This window comes from Myotis lucifugus, unplaced genomic scaffold (assembly GCF_000147115.1).
Source record: "Myotis lucifugus unplaced genomic scaffold, Myoluc2.0 scaffold_6, whole genome shotgun sequence".
Lineage (NCBI taxonomy): Eukaryota > Metazoa > Chordata > Mammalia > Chiroptera > Vespertilionidae > Myotis > Myotis lucifugus.
In genome coordinates this window covers 13,008,255-13,024,584 of record NW_005871054.1, presented here as the reverse complement: position 1 = coordinate 13,024,584, position 16,330 = coordinate 13,008,255, and the positions used below count along the sequence as shown (strand labels likewise).

At 52.5% G+C, this 16,330-nt stretch overlaps 1 protein-coding gene across 6 annotated transcripts in view; it reads left to right on the top strand.

Annotated features, from left to right (window-relative positions):
• The window catches only part of EPAS1 (endothelial PAS domain protein 1), a 76,348-nt gene extending 60,570 nt beyond the window's left edge, over window positions 1-15,778 (top strand). For 4 of the 6 annotated variants that reach the window (XM_006083391.3, XM_023747115.1, XM_023747139.1 and 1 more), the window contains exons 7-16: window positions 2,916-3,022; window positions 6,129-6,276; window positions 6,911-7,125; window positions 8,188-8,372; window positions 8,913-9,023; window positions 9,794-10,284; window positions 11,221-11,347; window positions 11,587-11,704; window positions 12,002-12,175; window positions 13,581-13,815. In XM_006083391.3, the coding sequence (XP_006083453.1) occupies window positions 2,916-3,022; window positions 6,129-6,276; window positions 6,911-7,125; window positions 8,188-8,372; window positions 8,913-9,023; window positions 9,794-10,284; window positions 11,221-11,347; window positions 11,587-11,704; window positions 12,002-12,175; window positions 13,581-13,732 (1,828 nt within the window). In that variant the 3' untranslated portion in view covers window positions 13,733-13,815. Of the gene's footprint in view, window positions 1-2,915; window positions 3,023-6,128; window positions 6,277-6,910; window positions 7,126-8,187; window positions 8,373-8,912; window positions 9,024-9,793; window positions 10,285-11,220; window positions 11,348-11,586; window positions 11,705-12,001; window positions 12,176-13,580 lie in introns of all 6 variants that reach the window. The other 2 variants (XM_023747111.1, XM_023747120.1) reach the window with 2 other exon arrangements.
• The last annotated feature ends 552 nt before the right edge of the window (window positions 15,779-16,330 follow it).

Here is a 16,330-nt window from a genome sequence, read left to right as displayed (position 1 = left end):
TCCCAGTTTTTATAGTCTGTTTAAAGGAATGAAGAAAGAGACATTAAATATTTGTTTTAGCTGACAAGATAAATGAAGGCTGCTACTGGGAAGATAGCTGGCCATTCTGAAATCTAGGTTTGTTTGTCCACTTCCAAAACATGCCCATTGTGTGCCTTTGAATGGATGGTACATTAATTCGATTAAACATATTTTATTATGAGGCAGATCATAACAAACATTCGCTTTGAACATTTTTATTTAAAGATTCTAATCTTGAAAGAAAATTGAATTTCTTCAGGGACTAGAACAGCTGTGGGCAAACTACGGCCCGCGGGCCAGATCCAGCCCGTTTGAAATGAATAAAACTAAAAAAAAAAAAAAAAAAAAAAAAACAAAAAAGACCGTACCCTTTTATGTAATGATGTTTACTTTGAATTTATATTAGTTCACACAAACACTCCATCCATGCTTTTGTTCCGGCCCTCCGGTCCAGTTTAAGAACCCATTGTGGCCCTCGAGTCAAAAAGTTTGCCCACCCCTGGACTAGAATCAAATCTTTTCCAGAAGAGCATCATTTTTGAGAGTCTAAAATTCTAGACCTGTCCAGGAAATGAGGTGGCTTATCTGGCACATCTGTGTCAGCAGGGCCCCCGAGTGCTGATCCCCAGGCTAAGCTTTAGAGAGGCACTGACCGACAGAGAAAAGATATGTGGTTGTAGGAAAGGAGGGGCCCGCACTGTTCAACTGTCTCCTCATTCCCCCAGTTTCCACCGCGGCTAAGGTGCCACGTTGGGTGCCAGCCCTGGGGAAAGGGTGACAAGGAACATGCCCATTGCTGATGAGTTCAGAGATTCTCAGAGGGGACAGATCCTCCTGGTGTGTGACCAGCTGGCTGGCGCAAAGGAGCTCCTGGCATCTCCCTGCAGAGACTTCCCCTGGGCTGAAGCAGCTAAGACCCAAGCTTCTCAGGCCTGTTCAGCTGTCCCTTGTTGGACACAGGCTTTAACCCCCAGTCTCACCTCGGCAGAGAACTTGACTCTTCTCTGCCCACATCAACACTAGACACACCTTCCAGAAAGGGTGGGTTGAGTATCTTGAGGGTTTCTGCTGGTGGGGTGTGAGGGGTGTGTGTGTGCACGCGCGTGCACCAGCCTGCATTGAGGCAGTTCATCTTGTTCTAGGAGGAAAAGTAGAGAGAAATGGTGCCCAGATTCCTTAGCAGTACTGGGACAGGCAGGGCTCTGGTTTAGGTCCTAAGAGAGAATCCACTGGTCAGCTACTCAGGTATATGCCCATGTAGGGGAGGCCAAAGGAGAAAGTGGTCCCTGAGTTCAGGGGTTGACAGCCTAGGTGGGATGTGGAGACACAAATACATAATTCTCTGTGATATTGTGTTTGCCTGTGTGGACTTCATGAGGAGACATCGGCGAGGCGTCCATGGAGAAGGTGAGGCCTTGAGCTGGCCCCACAATAGTCAGGAGTTAGAGAAGAGGGGGAAAGAATGCATCAAGGTTCCGCAGCAAGAATGAGTTTACCAGTGTGGGGAGCTGTGAAGAGAGGGGTCCACCAGGGCAAAGGGTACAAGACATGCTGAAGGTTAGTTGAAAATCAAATTGCATGGGAGTTGGAAACTAGAAATTAGGCAGAGTTTATTTACTCCTGATATGGTTGGAAATGGGTTAAGCCGTAGATGCTTAACCAGGGGAGTGGCAGGATGCAGGTAATATTTTATTATGATTTATTCTGGTAGATGTGTGCAGACCCCTTTGGAAGGGAGAGCAGAGACACTGCTCCTGCTTTCCTCTTCATATTATTAACCTCCAACACAGGTGATAAATGATGGAGCCAGACCTAAGAGCCATGCATCTGACACAGAGCTTGGAGTGGTGAGGGTAGCATCACTTCTCATTTGTGATCAGCCAAATTAATGAGACAATGAGCCCATTAGAGAAAATGTGTGAGATAATAAAGGTTATGAAAAAATAATATTTAGGTATGACGTGGGGATGTGGCTAATCTGGTGGTTCTTGGACAGGGCTGGTTTATTTTGATGACTCCACAGAGCTAAGGGTTAAGTGGTTCTTCGTGGTTCTCCATACTTGCCTTTTCTCTGTCTGCTTCCCATCAGAAACAGACACTTTACAGGGGGAAGCAAGGCACAGTTAGGACAGCCAAGCCGGTCTGTGTTAGAGCTGCACGTTTATTGGAGAATGTAATGAGGAGGCACGTTTCTGTAGCTGTGGTTTTATATTTCTTCCTCTCCGTACCTCCTGCCCTTCTTCCATTCCTTGAAATTGGGAGGGACAAGTAGAAGAACCCATGGAAGGCAGGCCCATGTCCAAGAGGAATGTGAGGTCACCGGGCAGGACAGGAGGAGAAGCACCCGGAGGAGTGAAGCTGCAAGCACAGCTGGGGTTCTCCCTGCCCCAGGTGCAGCCTCACTCTACGGTTCACACACAGACAAAGGTCATCTCCATGCTGTTTCCCACTTGGGGCCACGTAGTTTTCACTTTTCATTTATATCCCCCTCTCCTAGAGAGGCCCTGGACACGTGTGGACATCGGCCAATTGTCTACTCTCCCTGAATCTCTACTCCCTCATCTGCAAAAACTGGGAGGTGGGGGTGAAAGCATGGTTGTTGGAGACTGGGCATATGTGTGTATTAGGGCTGGGGGTAGGAGTCCCCTGAGGAGCTGCCTTTCCTTCCTCCCCAAACATGACTTCAGGAAGGGCAGGAAGAGTGGAGGTTGGGCAGACCACAGCTGCAGGTTGACCACCGTGTGTTTTTTGCATGCATGAATGGTGTGACCAGGAAGCCTGTAGTGTTTTCATCTGAATGTGTGCATTTGACTTACCTTGTGGATTTAGCTCCTTGAGCCCCTGCCCACATTCATATGGTGTCTCTTCCCCACATGCTTTCTTAAAAATTTCAGAATCACAGAACTGATTGGTTACCACCCAGAGGAGCTGCTCGGCCGCTCAGCCTACGAGTTCTACCATGCACTGGACTCAGAGAACATGACCAAAAGTCACCAGAACCGTAAGTTCCTGGAGTTCCCCATGTGGCTCCCTTGCGTCTGTGGAATTTGGCCTTGAGTGGGGTGTGACTGGTGAGGCAGGAGAAGACCTGGTCACCTCCCTTACAGAACCACTGTCTTATGCAGCAGTAAGATGTACCCTCGGGATGGTTAGATTAGAATTTGTTTTTACATGCCCTGGACCGGAATTGAACCCCGGACCCTCCAGTCCTTGGGATGTCGCTCTATCCACTGAGCCAAACCAGGCAGGGTCAGGATAGTTAGAGAACCAAGGCTGCCACTAGCCTATATAACAACTTCATGCAAATTAGACAAAGGACCCTTCCTCCAGGGGGACACACCCACACCAAGCCATGTGGCTTAGAGAGTAGAAGGTGGGCTGAACCTCATTCCCCATCTCTGCTGAGCGCCCTTGCAGATGGAGTCCACAGTCTGCACAGCCTATGGAATAGCCCGGTAGAGGGTAACTGAGACATGTAGTCACCTTGGGTTATGTGCTCTAGAAGTAAGTGCACCCATTCAGAGAAGAGGAGGGCTGGGGAAGTACAGAAAGGAGAGGATAGGGCACTAGAGTTGGATGCCTTGAAGGAGAGGGGAGGATGAGACAGAAGGAAGGTAGCAGGGCCCAGCTTTGAAATTGCAGCTGTGGTTCCAGCCTGCACGTTGGGGTTCCTCATGCTTTTCTGCTCTGTGACTGTCCCTGACACTGGGACTCAGAGAACTGGGCTCTGGCCCAGCCCCTACAGGCGCCCCAGGGCCAGGCTTCCTGGACCTCCCCTCCTGTAGATGAAAAACTGGGGAAAAAGTCCAGCTTTTCTCATCAGCCAAGGGTGAAGTCAAAGCGAGGACGAACGTAAGTTCTGGGAATTCTTGGCAGACAGTATTATACTTTATCTTCTGGGTGGGAAAATAGAGGAAAGAAACTATTTCCAAGGTAACAAAAATGATGACTTCTCTCTAGGCATATAAGAAAGATTTTTTTTAAATCTTCTTTTTCTTAGAAAAGCTTTGATTCATATAAAAAGAGCTGGGATAAAAGTTTGTCGCATCAGTTTTCCGCTGACTCCAGGGAAAATGTGCTTTTTATTGAATCTGTGTATTTAAGCATTAGGCACACGTAAAGGTAACTCACAGCCCAAATGGAAATCACAGGCTCCCTTCTTCCCCTGGTGGAAGCAAGTCAAGCAGCTCTGAGCTCAGAGGCCTGTACCCAGCCAGCAAGCCCAAATCCAGCACAGGGAAATCTGCCTCCGCCTGTCTCTCTCCCTCGCTGGGTTTGTGCAAATATAATCGCACCACAGACCCACACGGAGGCTGTGAAATAGCTGGAGGCCAGGTTTGAGGCTGGTCCACGTTGACACACCAGCACCCTGAATGTCCGCACCCATATATCTTAGCCTGTGAATGCTCACGTTTGAAATTGCTGGGGAAGCTCAGCCCTCAAACCAGATTCGGATAATTGAAAGCCATCGTTTCCAAATGGATTAGTAATTTATACATTGTTAGTCTCCGAGGGGAGGGGCTGGGGGGGTGGTTTCTCTTTGTTGTGTGAGCACATTATGTGCTCTTAGGAAAACAAGATTAAATGTCATAAAAAGCCTATCTACCAAGTAGCAGGCCCCGCACGGAGGCTGGCACTAATGAGCAGATGATTAGAAGGCGGGCCTAATTATATTGTACTGACAGAGCAGGCCCTCGCCTGCAATCGCTAGAAATGCAGTTAAAACCTTTGCTCGCTGCACCATTTCATCAAGAATAAGAGCCCTGAGTTTTGTCTGCCTTAAGAGCCGTCTAAATAAGTTAACTCCAGCCACTTGAAATTGTGCAAGAATCGTTTCACTGCCACAGGGGAGCCTCAGTGGCGCAGATAGCGGGAAGTCAGGGGAGGACAGAGTTATTTCTTTTGCTGAAGAGCCCATGACAGTTCAGGACAGGAGCTGCCCATATGAGTGACTTTGGGGAGGAGGTGGCTTTTCCTATAGAGCATTTGTCAGTGACATTCAGTCCACATTCTTGCACCTAATAAGCCAAATTTGGCCCTCAGTACAAACAGCTGTGGTAGCTAATAATGATTATCTCATTACTAAAATTTTTATCACATCCCCTTTTGCGGGTGAAGATACCAAAACCAAGAGAGAGTATTCTTTTCCCCAAGTGCCCAGGCTAGCAAGATCTCCTGGTCCTTCCCCTATGCCTCTCCAATTCTTTGCGATTTGGGGTTGTGTCTGAAGAATGAATTCCCAAGGAATAGAAGTAACTGGGCAGTTCAGGAAACCACCAGAAATTCTAACATTAAGTGGACTTTTGTTTAAAGGGAATTATTGATTCCTTTTTAATGGAATCGGATAGAGCATTCTGGACTGGGGAGGAAGACAGTCTGGGATGTGGGACCCCTTCCCTACTGTCTTTATACCGTACGCACAAAAGTTAAATGAACATTTAGAATGATCTGGAATTGGAAAGATGTCTTAAGCATGCAGCCTCGCTGGGCAGCTGGAAAGAGGAGTGGGAAGGTCTTATCATGGTTTTGAAGAGGCTGAGTGTAGGCTGTGTGTGTGGCGGGTGAGGGGCAGGGGGTGCAGAGGGCAAGCCCTTACCTCTGCCTTTGCTATGGGTCACACACCTTCTGTGGCCCTATGGTGGCAGGCCTGACAGATGACCTGGAACAATCAAGCATATCGTTTAAAAACTATTTATTCACAGGCTTTTAGTATTGGTAGTGGGTCTGCTCCAAAGGGCTACCCTGAGGACAAGCTTTCTCCACACTGCTTGCAAGCACCCATCCCCAACCTGGAGAGCTTGACAGAGGCTCCCCCTGGGGCCCTGTGGGGGGCTCCCTGGGGGAAAGTAGGACAGAGCCAATGGGTGAGCAGACTTGTCAAGGAACTGGCAATGGGCCACTTCCTCCCTTGGACAGCCTTGGGCAAGTCATGTAAGCCCTCTGGCCCTCCTCTCCCTATATTTAACACGAAGAGTTGGGTGCGATGATCTCTAAGCTCTAGTCTTCATGGTCTGGTGCCTAGTCCTGCCCATTTCCCCAAAGACTGCCCTCCGGTGGGGTCTTCAGCCCCCCAGCTCCCAGACCTCAGGTTCCTTCTCCTCCCATAGTGTGTACCAAGGGCCAGGTGGTGAGCGGCCAGTACCGGATGCTGGCGAAGCATGGGGGCTACGTGTGGCTGGAGACGCAGGGGACAGTCATCTACAACCCACGCAACCTGCAGCCCCAGTGCATCATGTGTGTGAACTACGTCCTGAGGTGAGTGGGAGGGCCAGTGGGGCATGGGCTGTGAGCTCCCCACACTGAGGATGGCAGGCCCCGGAACACCCAGCCTCTCCTCTCCGCAGGCTCTCTGTGAGCTCTCTGCGGTGCGAGTCCTCAGGACCCAGAGGGCTTCCATGGATGATGCGGGAACAGTGGGTCACTTGGGACTTCCCCTTCCCAGTGCTTCTCTTCCCCTTTCCCGTCTCTCATCTGTGCCATGCCTCTGACCCACGTGGGGAGGCAGACAGAACAAAGTCCTTCCTTGATAAACATTTTGTGAATGTGGAAAAACAGGAATGTTTTTCCACAGTCACTCTGTAGCCCCTGGGAAGAGAGCTGGGTAAAGTCATTGCTGGAGTGAAACATACAAAAATCTGCAAACCCGGGTACACCATGCAGTGCCTGCCCGTAAAGCAGGATCCAAGACAGACTCATAGTCTGAGGGCACTCTCGATGTTGCTGCCTCAACTCCAAATTCCATTGTGTGGTTCTTCAAAACATGACGACACAGTGTCCATACCCACGCATCTGGCTGAGAGGCTCAGCCGTCGGGGTGTCCCTGGGTCTGCGGGACAAAAGGATCTCGCCAGAAACGTGGCAGGTCTGACGCACCCTCTTGTCCCCTCAGTGAGATTGAGAAGAATGACGTGGTGTTCTCCATGGACCAGACGGAATCCCTGTTCAAGCCACACCTGATGGCCATGAACAGCATCTTTGAGAACAGCGACGAGGTGGCTGTGTCCGAGAAGAGTCACTTCCTGTTCACCAAACTGAAGGAGGAGCCGGAGGAGCTGGCCCAGCTGGCCCCCACTGCGGGAGATGCCATCATTTCTCTGGACTTCGGTGGGTGCCCCTCCACTGAGCTGGGGGACGTCGAACTCTCTTGAGGGGGGGAGGTTTTTATGGTCACAGGCCTCCCTGGCTACAGCTTTTCCTTAACCAGCGGTACCCTGTTCCTTCCCCGAGTCTTGCTAATTATCTGGTAGTGGTCAGACTGGTCTGTACTGGATGCAAAAAAACAATGCATGCACCTGGCACGGAGTAAGACCACAAAGTGCCCAGCGGGAGGGGGCGGGAGGAGGGCAGGTTGCAGGGGACTGCCTGGAGGAGCAGGGGCAGGAGCCTGCCATGCCAGCAAGAGAGCTGCTCGGAGGTCACTGGCACGATTTCACAGCGAGGGCAGAGCTTCACCTGGGCCTTGAGGGACAAATTGCTTTTTGGGAAGAGGGCTGAACTGAAATAATGTCGGGAGAAATAATTCCAGAAAAGATTCAGGCCCAGATTTAGCCCCCGTAGGCACTACTTCTTTAAAACGTGTGCCTGTCTCACAGGGACTGAGTCCTTGTCGCCACAGAGAGAGTTCAGGCCTCCCCGATCCACACTGGAAGCACCTTCACGTGTCCCGGGGGCCCTTGCTCCCCATGTGGGACCCGCAGCCTGGCTGCGCTGCTGAAGGAATAGGTGCAGCACCTGTGCTCACCCTGTTACCTGTGTCCCCGAGAGGCCACGTGAGAAGCAACAGAGGATCATAGAGGACAGTCCGGGACGAGAAGGCTCGCCGCAGCCTCCGTTCACTGAGGCTGACTGCCCTCTGTCCTCTCCTAACCTCTCATCTACATGCTGGGCTGCTCTTCGAGGAAGAGCGGCTCCTAATTCACTTAGTCTCTGACAAGTAAGTGCTCCAGGAGGGGGTCCCCTTGAAAGGGAGCCGGTACATTGAGCCGGAGCCCCAGTTAAAGGCCCCTTTGTCCCAGTCAAGCTTCCAGGGCTGAGGGCCCAGCCCAGGCATGACTTCCAGAAGCTGTGGGGATTTCTCGTGCATCCTTTGGGCTCTTCTCTGTCCTCGGGGGTTTTCCATGGACCAGACGAATCCCTGTTAACGAAGCCAGACGCTTGTCTCCACAGGAAACCAGAGCTTCGAGGAGTCATCAGCCTATGGCGAGACCATACTGGCCCCCAACCAGTCGTGGGCTGAGGAGCTGAGGAGCCACATTGCCCAGAGCGAGGCCAGCCTGCCCGCCTTCACCATGCCCCAGGCGGCCGCCCCAGGGGACACCAGCCCCAGCGCCACCAGCAGCAGCTGCTCCACGGTGAGTCCCCTGGAGTGAGGTCACGAAGAGGGCAGGCTCCTCCTCTGGCCACTGCCATATGGCCGGTCAGTCTGGACAGAAATACTGCCCTCCTCCTACTCAAGTTATGCTAGAGTCCCGTAGAGAGGTGGTGACACATGCCTGCAGGTACTCCAGCTGTTTGCTTGCTGTCAGTATCCAGCCCCGCCCCCTCCTAAATGACAAGTTCCCAGAAGGCAGGGGCTGAGTGGCACACAGTTTTGAGCCCCCAGCTCTGTCCCTGCTCAGGGCACAGACCTGTAGTCTCCAGAGCCCTGCTGGCCATGGCCTTTATCCCACTGGCTCCTCAGGACAGGCTCATTTGATGAGGTGACTGAGGTGCAGAGAGGTTGATGAATGGACCTAATTCACACAGCTCACAGGGAGTGGCCCCTCTACAAGTACTCGTTGGGTGGGACGGAGTTGGTCTGTGGGCCTAAGAATGTATTTCTCCTTCTACCTTGGATGTTGGGGAGACCAGTGTCATACTCCTGACATAGTCACTTCCCTCCTGGCCCCCAGCCCGGCAGCCCTGAGGACTATTACACGTCTCTGAATGACGATCTGAAGATGGAGGTGATTGAGAAGCTTTTTGCCATGGATACGGAGGCAAAGGACCAGTGCAGCACCCAGGTAGGCGGCCACGGAGAAGTTGGGCTGGTGTGCCTGCCAGCGGGCGGTGGAGAAGGCTCAGGCCCGGTCTTGCAGCTGCACCCCTTTGTGACAGAGACCAGTGGAGATGCTGGACCATGGTCCCTAATGGGATGAGGGTGCAGGGAAGTGGAGCCTGTGGAGGTCCCTCCTCCCACTTCGCCCTCTGCTTTACCTGTGTCAAACCAGCTCTTCTACCTATAACTCTCACCTTGTTTATCTCCTACTCACTGAGGGAGCTCCCTTAGTGCACACAAAGACCAAAACTACGACCGAATGTTTCTTCAAAGAAGCCCAACATTTAAAAAGTACATCCAGATGTATGAGACATTTATAAGCAAAGGGAACATTTACTCCCTTCACAAAGTTAGGAGTCTTTGAAATACTATTTTAGTTTAAATGCATTTAAAAATGATATCGGAGCCCTGGCTGATTTGGCTCAGTGGATAGAGCGTCGGCCTGTGGACCAAAGGGTCCTGGGTTCGATTCTGGTCAAGAGCATGTATCTCTCTGGCCCAGGCCCTCGTCGGGGCTTGTGCAGGAGGCAACCAATCAATGTGTTTCTCTCACATCGATGTTTCTCTCTGTCTTTCCTTCTCTCTTCCACTCTCCCTAAAAATCAATGGAAAAATATCGTTGGGCGAGGATTAACACATAAAAATAAAAATAAAAATGATACCAGAATCAAATTTTTATTTGCATGTAACTTTACAGGAAAGCATTTATTACAGAAATGCTCTGTGTCTCCGCAGCTGGATTTCAATGAGCTGGACTTGGAGACACTGGCACCCTACATCCCCATGGACGGGGAGGACTTCCAGCTGAGCCCCATCTGCCCCGAGGAGAAGCTCTCGCCCGAGAACCCGCAGTTCCTCCCGCAGCACTGCGTCAGCACCATGACCAGCATCTTCCAGCCGCTGGCCCCCATGCCCGCTGCCGGCCCCTTCCTCCTGGACAAGTACCAGCAGCAGCTGGAGAGCAAGAAGACGGAGCCCGAGCACCAGCCCATGTCCTCCATCTTCTTCGATGGCGGGAGCAAGGTGTCCCTGCCATCGTGCTGTGGCCAGGCCAGCACCCCTCTCTCTTCTTTGGGGGGCATATTCAACACACAGTGGCCCCCTGATCCACCCTTACATTCCAGGCCCCCCAAGTGGCCTGGAGGAGATCGGCACGCGGAGGCTTTGGGGATATCGCCGTCGGGGCCCCCTGTCTCCTCCCCGCAGCTCTCCATGTTCAAGAAGAGGTGAGTGGCAGTGACCTTTGGCTGCTTCAGCAAAGGCTGGGCTGAAAAGGGAGGGGACCGAGGGGTACCCACTGGGGGGTGATCTGGGGCCCAGAGAGACTTCCTGCCCCATCACCAACCCCTGCTCCACCGTGGCTGGTCCTCCAGTGAGCCCTGCTCTGATCCAGGAGCTTAGGCTGAGAGGAGTCACCCCGAGGTCTGGGAGGCCTCGAGTGCAATGTTTTTATCAGAGCAGAGGGGCCCAAGAGGTGACTGAGGACAGGAAAAGGGAGAGAACTAGCTTGTCCCCCATTGCACACCCATGTCTCTTTCCCCAGAGCACCCTAAAGCACCCTGCTTACCTAGACTTCATTACAGAACACAAAAAGTTACCTGGGCAGTGGTCCTCTGTTTCCTCCTGGAACCCTGGTTGAGAAAAGTAAAAAGATGCCCATGCCTTTCGGACATCCAGCATTGCCTTCCCTGTCCTCCTCCTCCTCCTCCTGGCTCCTTCAAATCTCCCCAACAAGCTCCATTTCCACCAGCTGGGAGCTCCCGGGGCTGAAGCACAATGGGTGGCATATCACCTCCGCTCCCAGGGCACATTAGTTACACTGCCCTGGGGCATGTGCCTGTGAAGGAGCAGCTTGGCAGGGAGAGATGGGGCAGAAGAAACCCTCCTAAAGACTGATGCCACCCAGCTGGGCCACTGCACCCGCGGTCAGGCCTGGAGGCTGCCTGGGTACCGCTGGGCTGGCGGCACATGTGACTTGAACCTTTGGCATCTCGGCAGGGGGGGGAGACTGGGGAAGGGCAGCTCGGGCCCTGAGGCCCACACCCTTCCTCTGAGCCTCTGCCCTTTGGGTCAGACGTATTAGTTCTGGAAGGGCCCTCTGAAGGCCCTGCATGGCGTGGGGCTCCAGACCCCCTCACGGCCCACTCTCTTGGGCTTGGCAGGTCTGCAAAGGGCTTCAGGCCTCAGGGCCCAGACGCGATGAGCCCGGCCATGGTAGCCCTCTCCAACAAGCTGAAGCTGAAGCGACAGCTGGAGTATGAGGAGCAAGCCTTCCCGGACATGAGTGGGGTGAGCCATCTCCTGACTGGCGCTGCCTTGGGTCAGGCTGGGCAGGGAATCGGGGCTGAGAGCAGAGGGCCCGGCTGGCAGGCGGCTCTCACTCTGAGGCTCAGTGGCCAGCCAGGGGCAGCAGGGCGGGGTGGGGCAGTGGCCTCTCAGACAGCTGCTCTGAGGCCACCCACCCCGACTCAGTCTGAGGACGGGTTCTCTGGCCCTCTCCCCTCTACATCTGCCCCTCTCACCCCCAGGGGGACCCTCCAGGAGGCAGCCCTTCACATCTGATGTGGAAAAGGATGAAGAGTCTCAGGGGCTGCGGGAACTGCCCTCCGATACCTGACAAGCGGCTGAGCGCCAACGTCCCCAGTGGTGAGCAGCAGGCCGGGCCCCCCTGGGGTCGGGTGGGGGTGTCTGCAGGTGGAAGGGCTGGGGGGGGTGGGGGCTCAGGGGCACATCTCGGTTCTTCCACTCACCACCTGCCCTACCATCCCTCCTTCCACACACACAGCTTCCCCTTTCCACTCTGGCTCAAACTACACTGTCAGGAGCCTGAGCTTCGAAGCCCGGGGGCTGGCTCTGAGCACCTTCTGTGAAGGCAGGGAGGGTGCTGGGGGCATCCCCTCCTCGGGCTGGCACTGCCCTCACACTCCAACACTGATCTTTCAGATGAGTTCACCCACAATCCCATGAGGGGCCCGAGTCAGCCTCTGAGACACCTGCCACCACCGCAGCCACCGTCCGCCATGAGCCCCGAGGAGAGCGCCAAGAGCAGGTTCCCCCCGCAGTGCTGCGCTTTTCAGTACCAGGACTACAGTCTGCCCTCGGCTCACAAGGCGGCAGGTGGGTGCCCCAGGGCCTGCAGCCTCTGTGCCAGCGTCTGCGGTGCGTGGGAGGGGCGAGGGCCAGGGGGTGGACATCCCAAGGCGGCCCGTCTCCGCTCAGCATGACTTGCTGCCCTGAAAGGCCGCTACCGTAAGCAGTGCAAGCCCTCCTTCCCAGAAGAGTTGCAGCAGGGGCTGGAAGGCCATCTGCCTACAGGGCTTTAGAAGGAGCCTTACAACAATCAGGTGACATCCAGGGCTCTTTGGTCCAAAAAGCCCTCGGTTCTTCATGCTGCTGAATTGCCTCATGTCCCACTGGCCTCTGGGCATCCCTCCGAGTTCAGGTGGGAGTTGAGCTGAGGACATGTGCGGGAAACATGCTGCCAGGGGCTCTGGGAAAGGTCACCCTGCTGCCCTTCTGGAGGGTTAGTCACCTGGTGCCTGCCCTCGGTCCTGGGCCTCCTTAGTCAGTTACCGTCTTGGGAAACAGAGATGTTGTCACAAAAGATTGCATAAACATAGTTGGAGGATGTGGTAGAACATACCAGACCCCTGCGCTCAAAGAGGGTAATTTCCTCAGCACTAGGGTTTGGGGAGATCGCTATTCAGTGCTTCAGAACCCAGCCTCCAGCGCCACCAGACAGCCCTGGGCTTGAATCCCAGCCACGCCTTTACGTGGGAGGTTTGCATTCAGTAAATAATAACTGGCATTGTCATGCCTACTGTGAGCCCATGAGTTTCCTTGAGCCTTAGAAATCAGGGGGAGACTATTTCTGACAGCACGTACAAGAAGGGGGCTCCAGAGGCCTGAGACCCACCCCGTCCACAGGGAGTGAGGTCCAGGGGACTAAGAGAAGGGGCCCAAAGAAGGGCTTCCAGGCTGTCCTCGGGTCCCTGGGCCTCCTTCCGGGGAAGTGGGGTTTGGGTGCTGAGAGATTCCCCTTTGCTCCTCCTTGCAATGTGTGTGCATGTTTGCGCACACATGTATATGTACATGTTTGTGCGTCCATGTGTGTGCAGGCAGCAGCCGGTTCAGAATTCCCTTTTCACTCGGCCTTCCCTCCCTGTTGCCAATGGGCGGTGACACAGCTCAGGCTCTTCCTGATGTCTCCTCCTTCAAGGCCAAGAAGCCTTTGTGGGCTCCCTCCACACAACACCCTCTAGCTGCTGTCTGCACCGCACACTTTCTCTCTCCCGTGGGGCTCAGCACCCCACCTAGTGATAGGGATCCGCCCGGGTAAGATTACATTGAAGAAACAGAGTAAAGTTAGGGCTGCCCTATCCGTAACCCCGAGTCACAAAAACTGGAAAATGCGTCTTGCTCTCCCCAGTGCCCTTCTCATCCCTGCCAGCCTCTCACAGAATAGAGCCTTTTCCGGATGTCCGGTTTGGTTTTTAAAATACGGTACCAACCATTCTTTCAGGTATGGCAAGCCGGCTGCTCGGGCCCTCTTTTGAGCCCTACCTGCTGCCCGAACTGACCAGATATGACTGTGAGGTGAACGTTCCTGTGCCAGGAAGCTCCACGCTCCTGCAAGGAGGGGACCTGCTCCGAGCCCTGGACCAGGGCACCTGAAGCAGGGCCTTCCGCCAGGGCAGGTGTCTCTGCCAGGCCATCCGCCAGCTTCACTCTCTGCATCTATTTTTGCAACTAGGTATCTCTAACACCAACACACTTTTTACAAGGTGTACTTACCTGGCAGACTTGCCCAGGTTACCACGTAATGGCCTTTTCCTGAAGATACTCACTTTAGTATCCATATTTTTAAAGTACACGATTGTTTTACCTGCTGTGTTTTACTCTGTCAATGAAAATGTTCTTAAATTTTGTAAGATTTTTCCCCCAACTTCAGTTGCTTCTAATTTATATTATCCAGAGGCCTCTCTCTTTCTCTCTCTCTCTCCTGCACACACAATATTCACACTAACAAGTTGGGTGTCTGTTTGTAGGGAAAGCTTTGGCTTCATTGAACTAAAAAGATTTTGTTGTTGCCAAAGAGAAAATGATTTTTGCTTTCCAAGCTTGATTTGTGGCCTTGCTCCCTCGCATGGCCCTTCTCCTTTAAAACTAATCACTATAGTGGTAATTTCAGCCTTTTTCAAAAGCCAACTCTTAGCTCTAATTTTGATGACTTTGGGTGAAAAATAAGAAATGTGAAGGGTGAAGTCCAGTGTATGTGCTTATCTGTGAGAGTTGCACAGGGAGGCTTTTCCTAAACTTTTTGGTGTTTTCTTCTCTCCCCAACCCCCACAATTCAGTGGATTTTTTTTTAATTATTATTATTCAAAACCATAACTGAGGGTTTTTTTAAAAAATTTATATCTGGGTTAAGTGTTTATCATATATATGGGTACTTTGTAATATCTAAAAACTTAGAAACGGAAGTGGAATCCTGCTCACAAAATCACGTTAGATCTTTTTAAGCCCGTTGCTGCCGACACCGCAGCATTGGACAGCGCCCCGGGCCGTGCTAACACTGCTCAAGGTTGCTCTGTGGGCTTTTGCTTTTGGGGTCTGCCATGGCGTGACAATCCATCCAAGGAGTGGAATCGTTAAGTGGGAGCATTGCGAGCTGTCTTTTCCTCATGTCCTCTGTGTATTATGTATGTATGTATATATTATTATTGCTGCCAAGAGGGTCTGATGGCGCATCTTGGGTTAAGGGTGTGGGCTGGGCTGGGCAAATCCAAGGGAGAGGAAGTGCTTTAACTTTTCTTAAGGTCTTGTTGCTGGCCCTTCAAGTGCACTGAGCTATGTGACTCTAATGGGCTTTCATGTGGCGCACTGGGATATTTCTAAACCTACCCTGAGATGGTTTAGAGGGGAATTCACGAAAGGAAGGAAGGATTCAGAAACGGGGTAATGACCCAGGCCATGTCTTCCCAGCTGACCACCTCGGAGCACATGGAGCTGGGCTGAGAGAAGGGCAGCCGGTGCTGACCAGCCTGGCCCAGGGCCCTTCCTCAGATCCCCCTGCAAGGCCGAGGTGCGGGGGCCCCCACTGACGAGCAGCAGGCAGACCTGGGGACGGCCCAGCCCCAGGCCCTCCTGGGTCTGTTTGTCACTCGAAGTGACTTGTATAGGTAGGAAGCACTGGAAATAGTGTTCTCAGAGCACTTTAACTCACTGCGTAAGAGGGACTACACCTTTGGTTTCTAAACACCAATCACGTAGAACTCACCTGTCCTGGGCACAATGAAGATGTTTCTAGAAACACACACCCAAAACACAACAGGCCAGCCTGGATGGACTCATTGTCAAAACACAAATCGAAGTTGTATGAGAAGGAGTATCTACTCAGTGTGTTGCCCAAATGTACGTAAGCACCGCAGCTTTGCCCCGCGTGGCGACAGAGCCCAGAGGGCCACAGCCAGGTAAACGGGTTGGATTCCTGTGTGCGCTGCCTCGGCCGTGAGGGTGGCTCAGCCTTGCAGTTTTACTAAAACACTCTGAGAAATATTCCGAGCTTCAATATTAACTTTACCTGTCAATGTAACGATTTCATGTACATTATTATTTTGTTGGATTCCTACTGACATTATTACTGTATGGGAGCTTAACTTTATAAGGAAATGTATTTTGACACTGATATCTTATTAAAGTATTCTGATCCTACCCCGGCTGGTGGCTCGCGTTTCCTGTGGATTTGTGATGGGTCACCCCGACAGAGCAAAGGATTTATTAAATAGTTTCCCAAAAATGGACATTGGCACTGACCTTCGGGAGAGAAACGAGGCCAGCCGACAGGAGGATGGGTGAAGGGAGGGAGACTACTATTAATACTTGGCAACTGCAGAGACTGAAGGCCATGTTACCCCGTCCATGTTCCTATCTGCCACTGGCCTTTTCGTAGCCAATGGGGGACCCGAGGGGAAAAGGCAGGTCCCTGCTTTCAGGAAACGACATGAAGCACTTGGAGAGCCCGGCCGGCCTGCGTGTGTGGACACTCTGGGCTCTCGCAGTCAGAAAGGACTTCAGTCTGGAGGTGGCGGGGGCTCAAGTGGGGACTTCCCAGGTAGAATGTGACTGGGAAGGGCAAAGAAAGAAAAAAAACAAAAATAAAACAACAACAAAAACTCAGCCAGAGACAGAGCACAGTGAAAGCTCCAAATTGGAGATGCGCATGATGGGTTCCCTAATTCACACTTTACTTTTCCAAATCATGACCTGCTG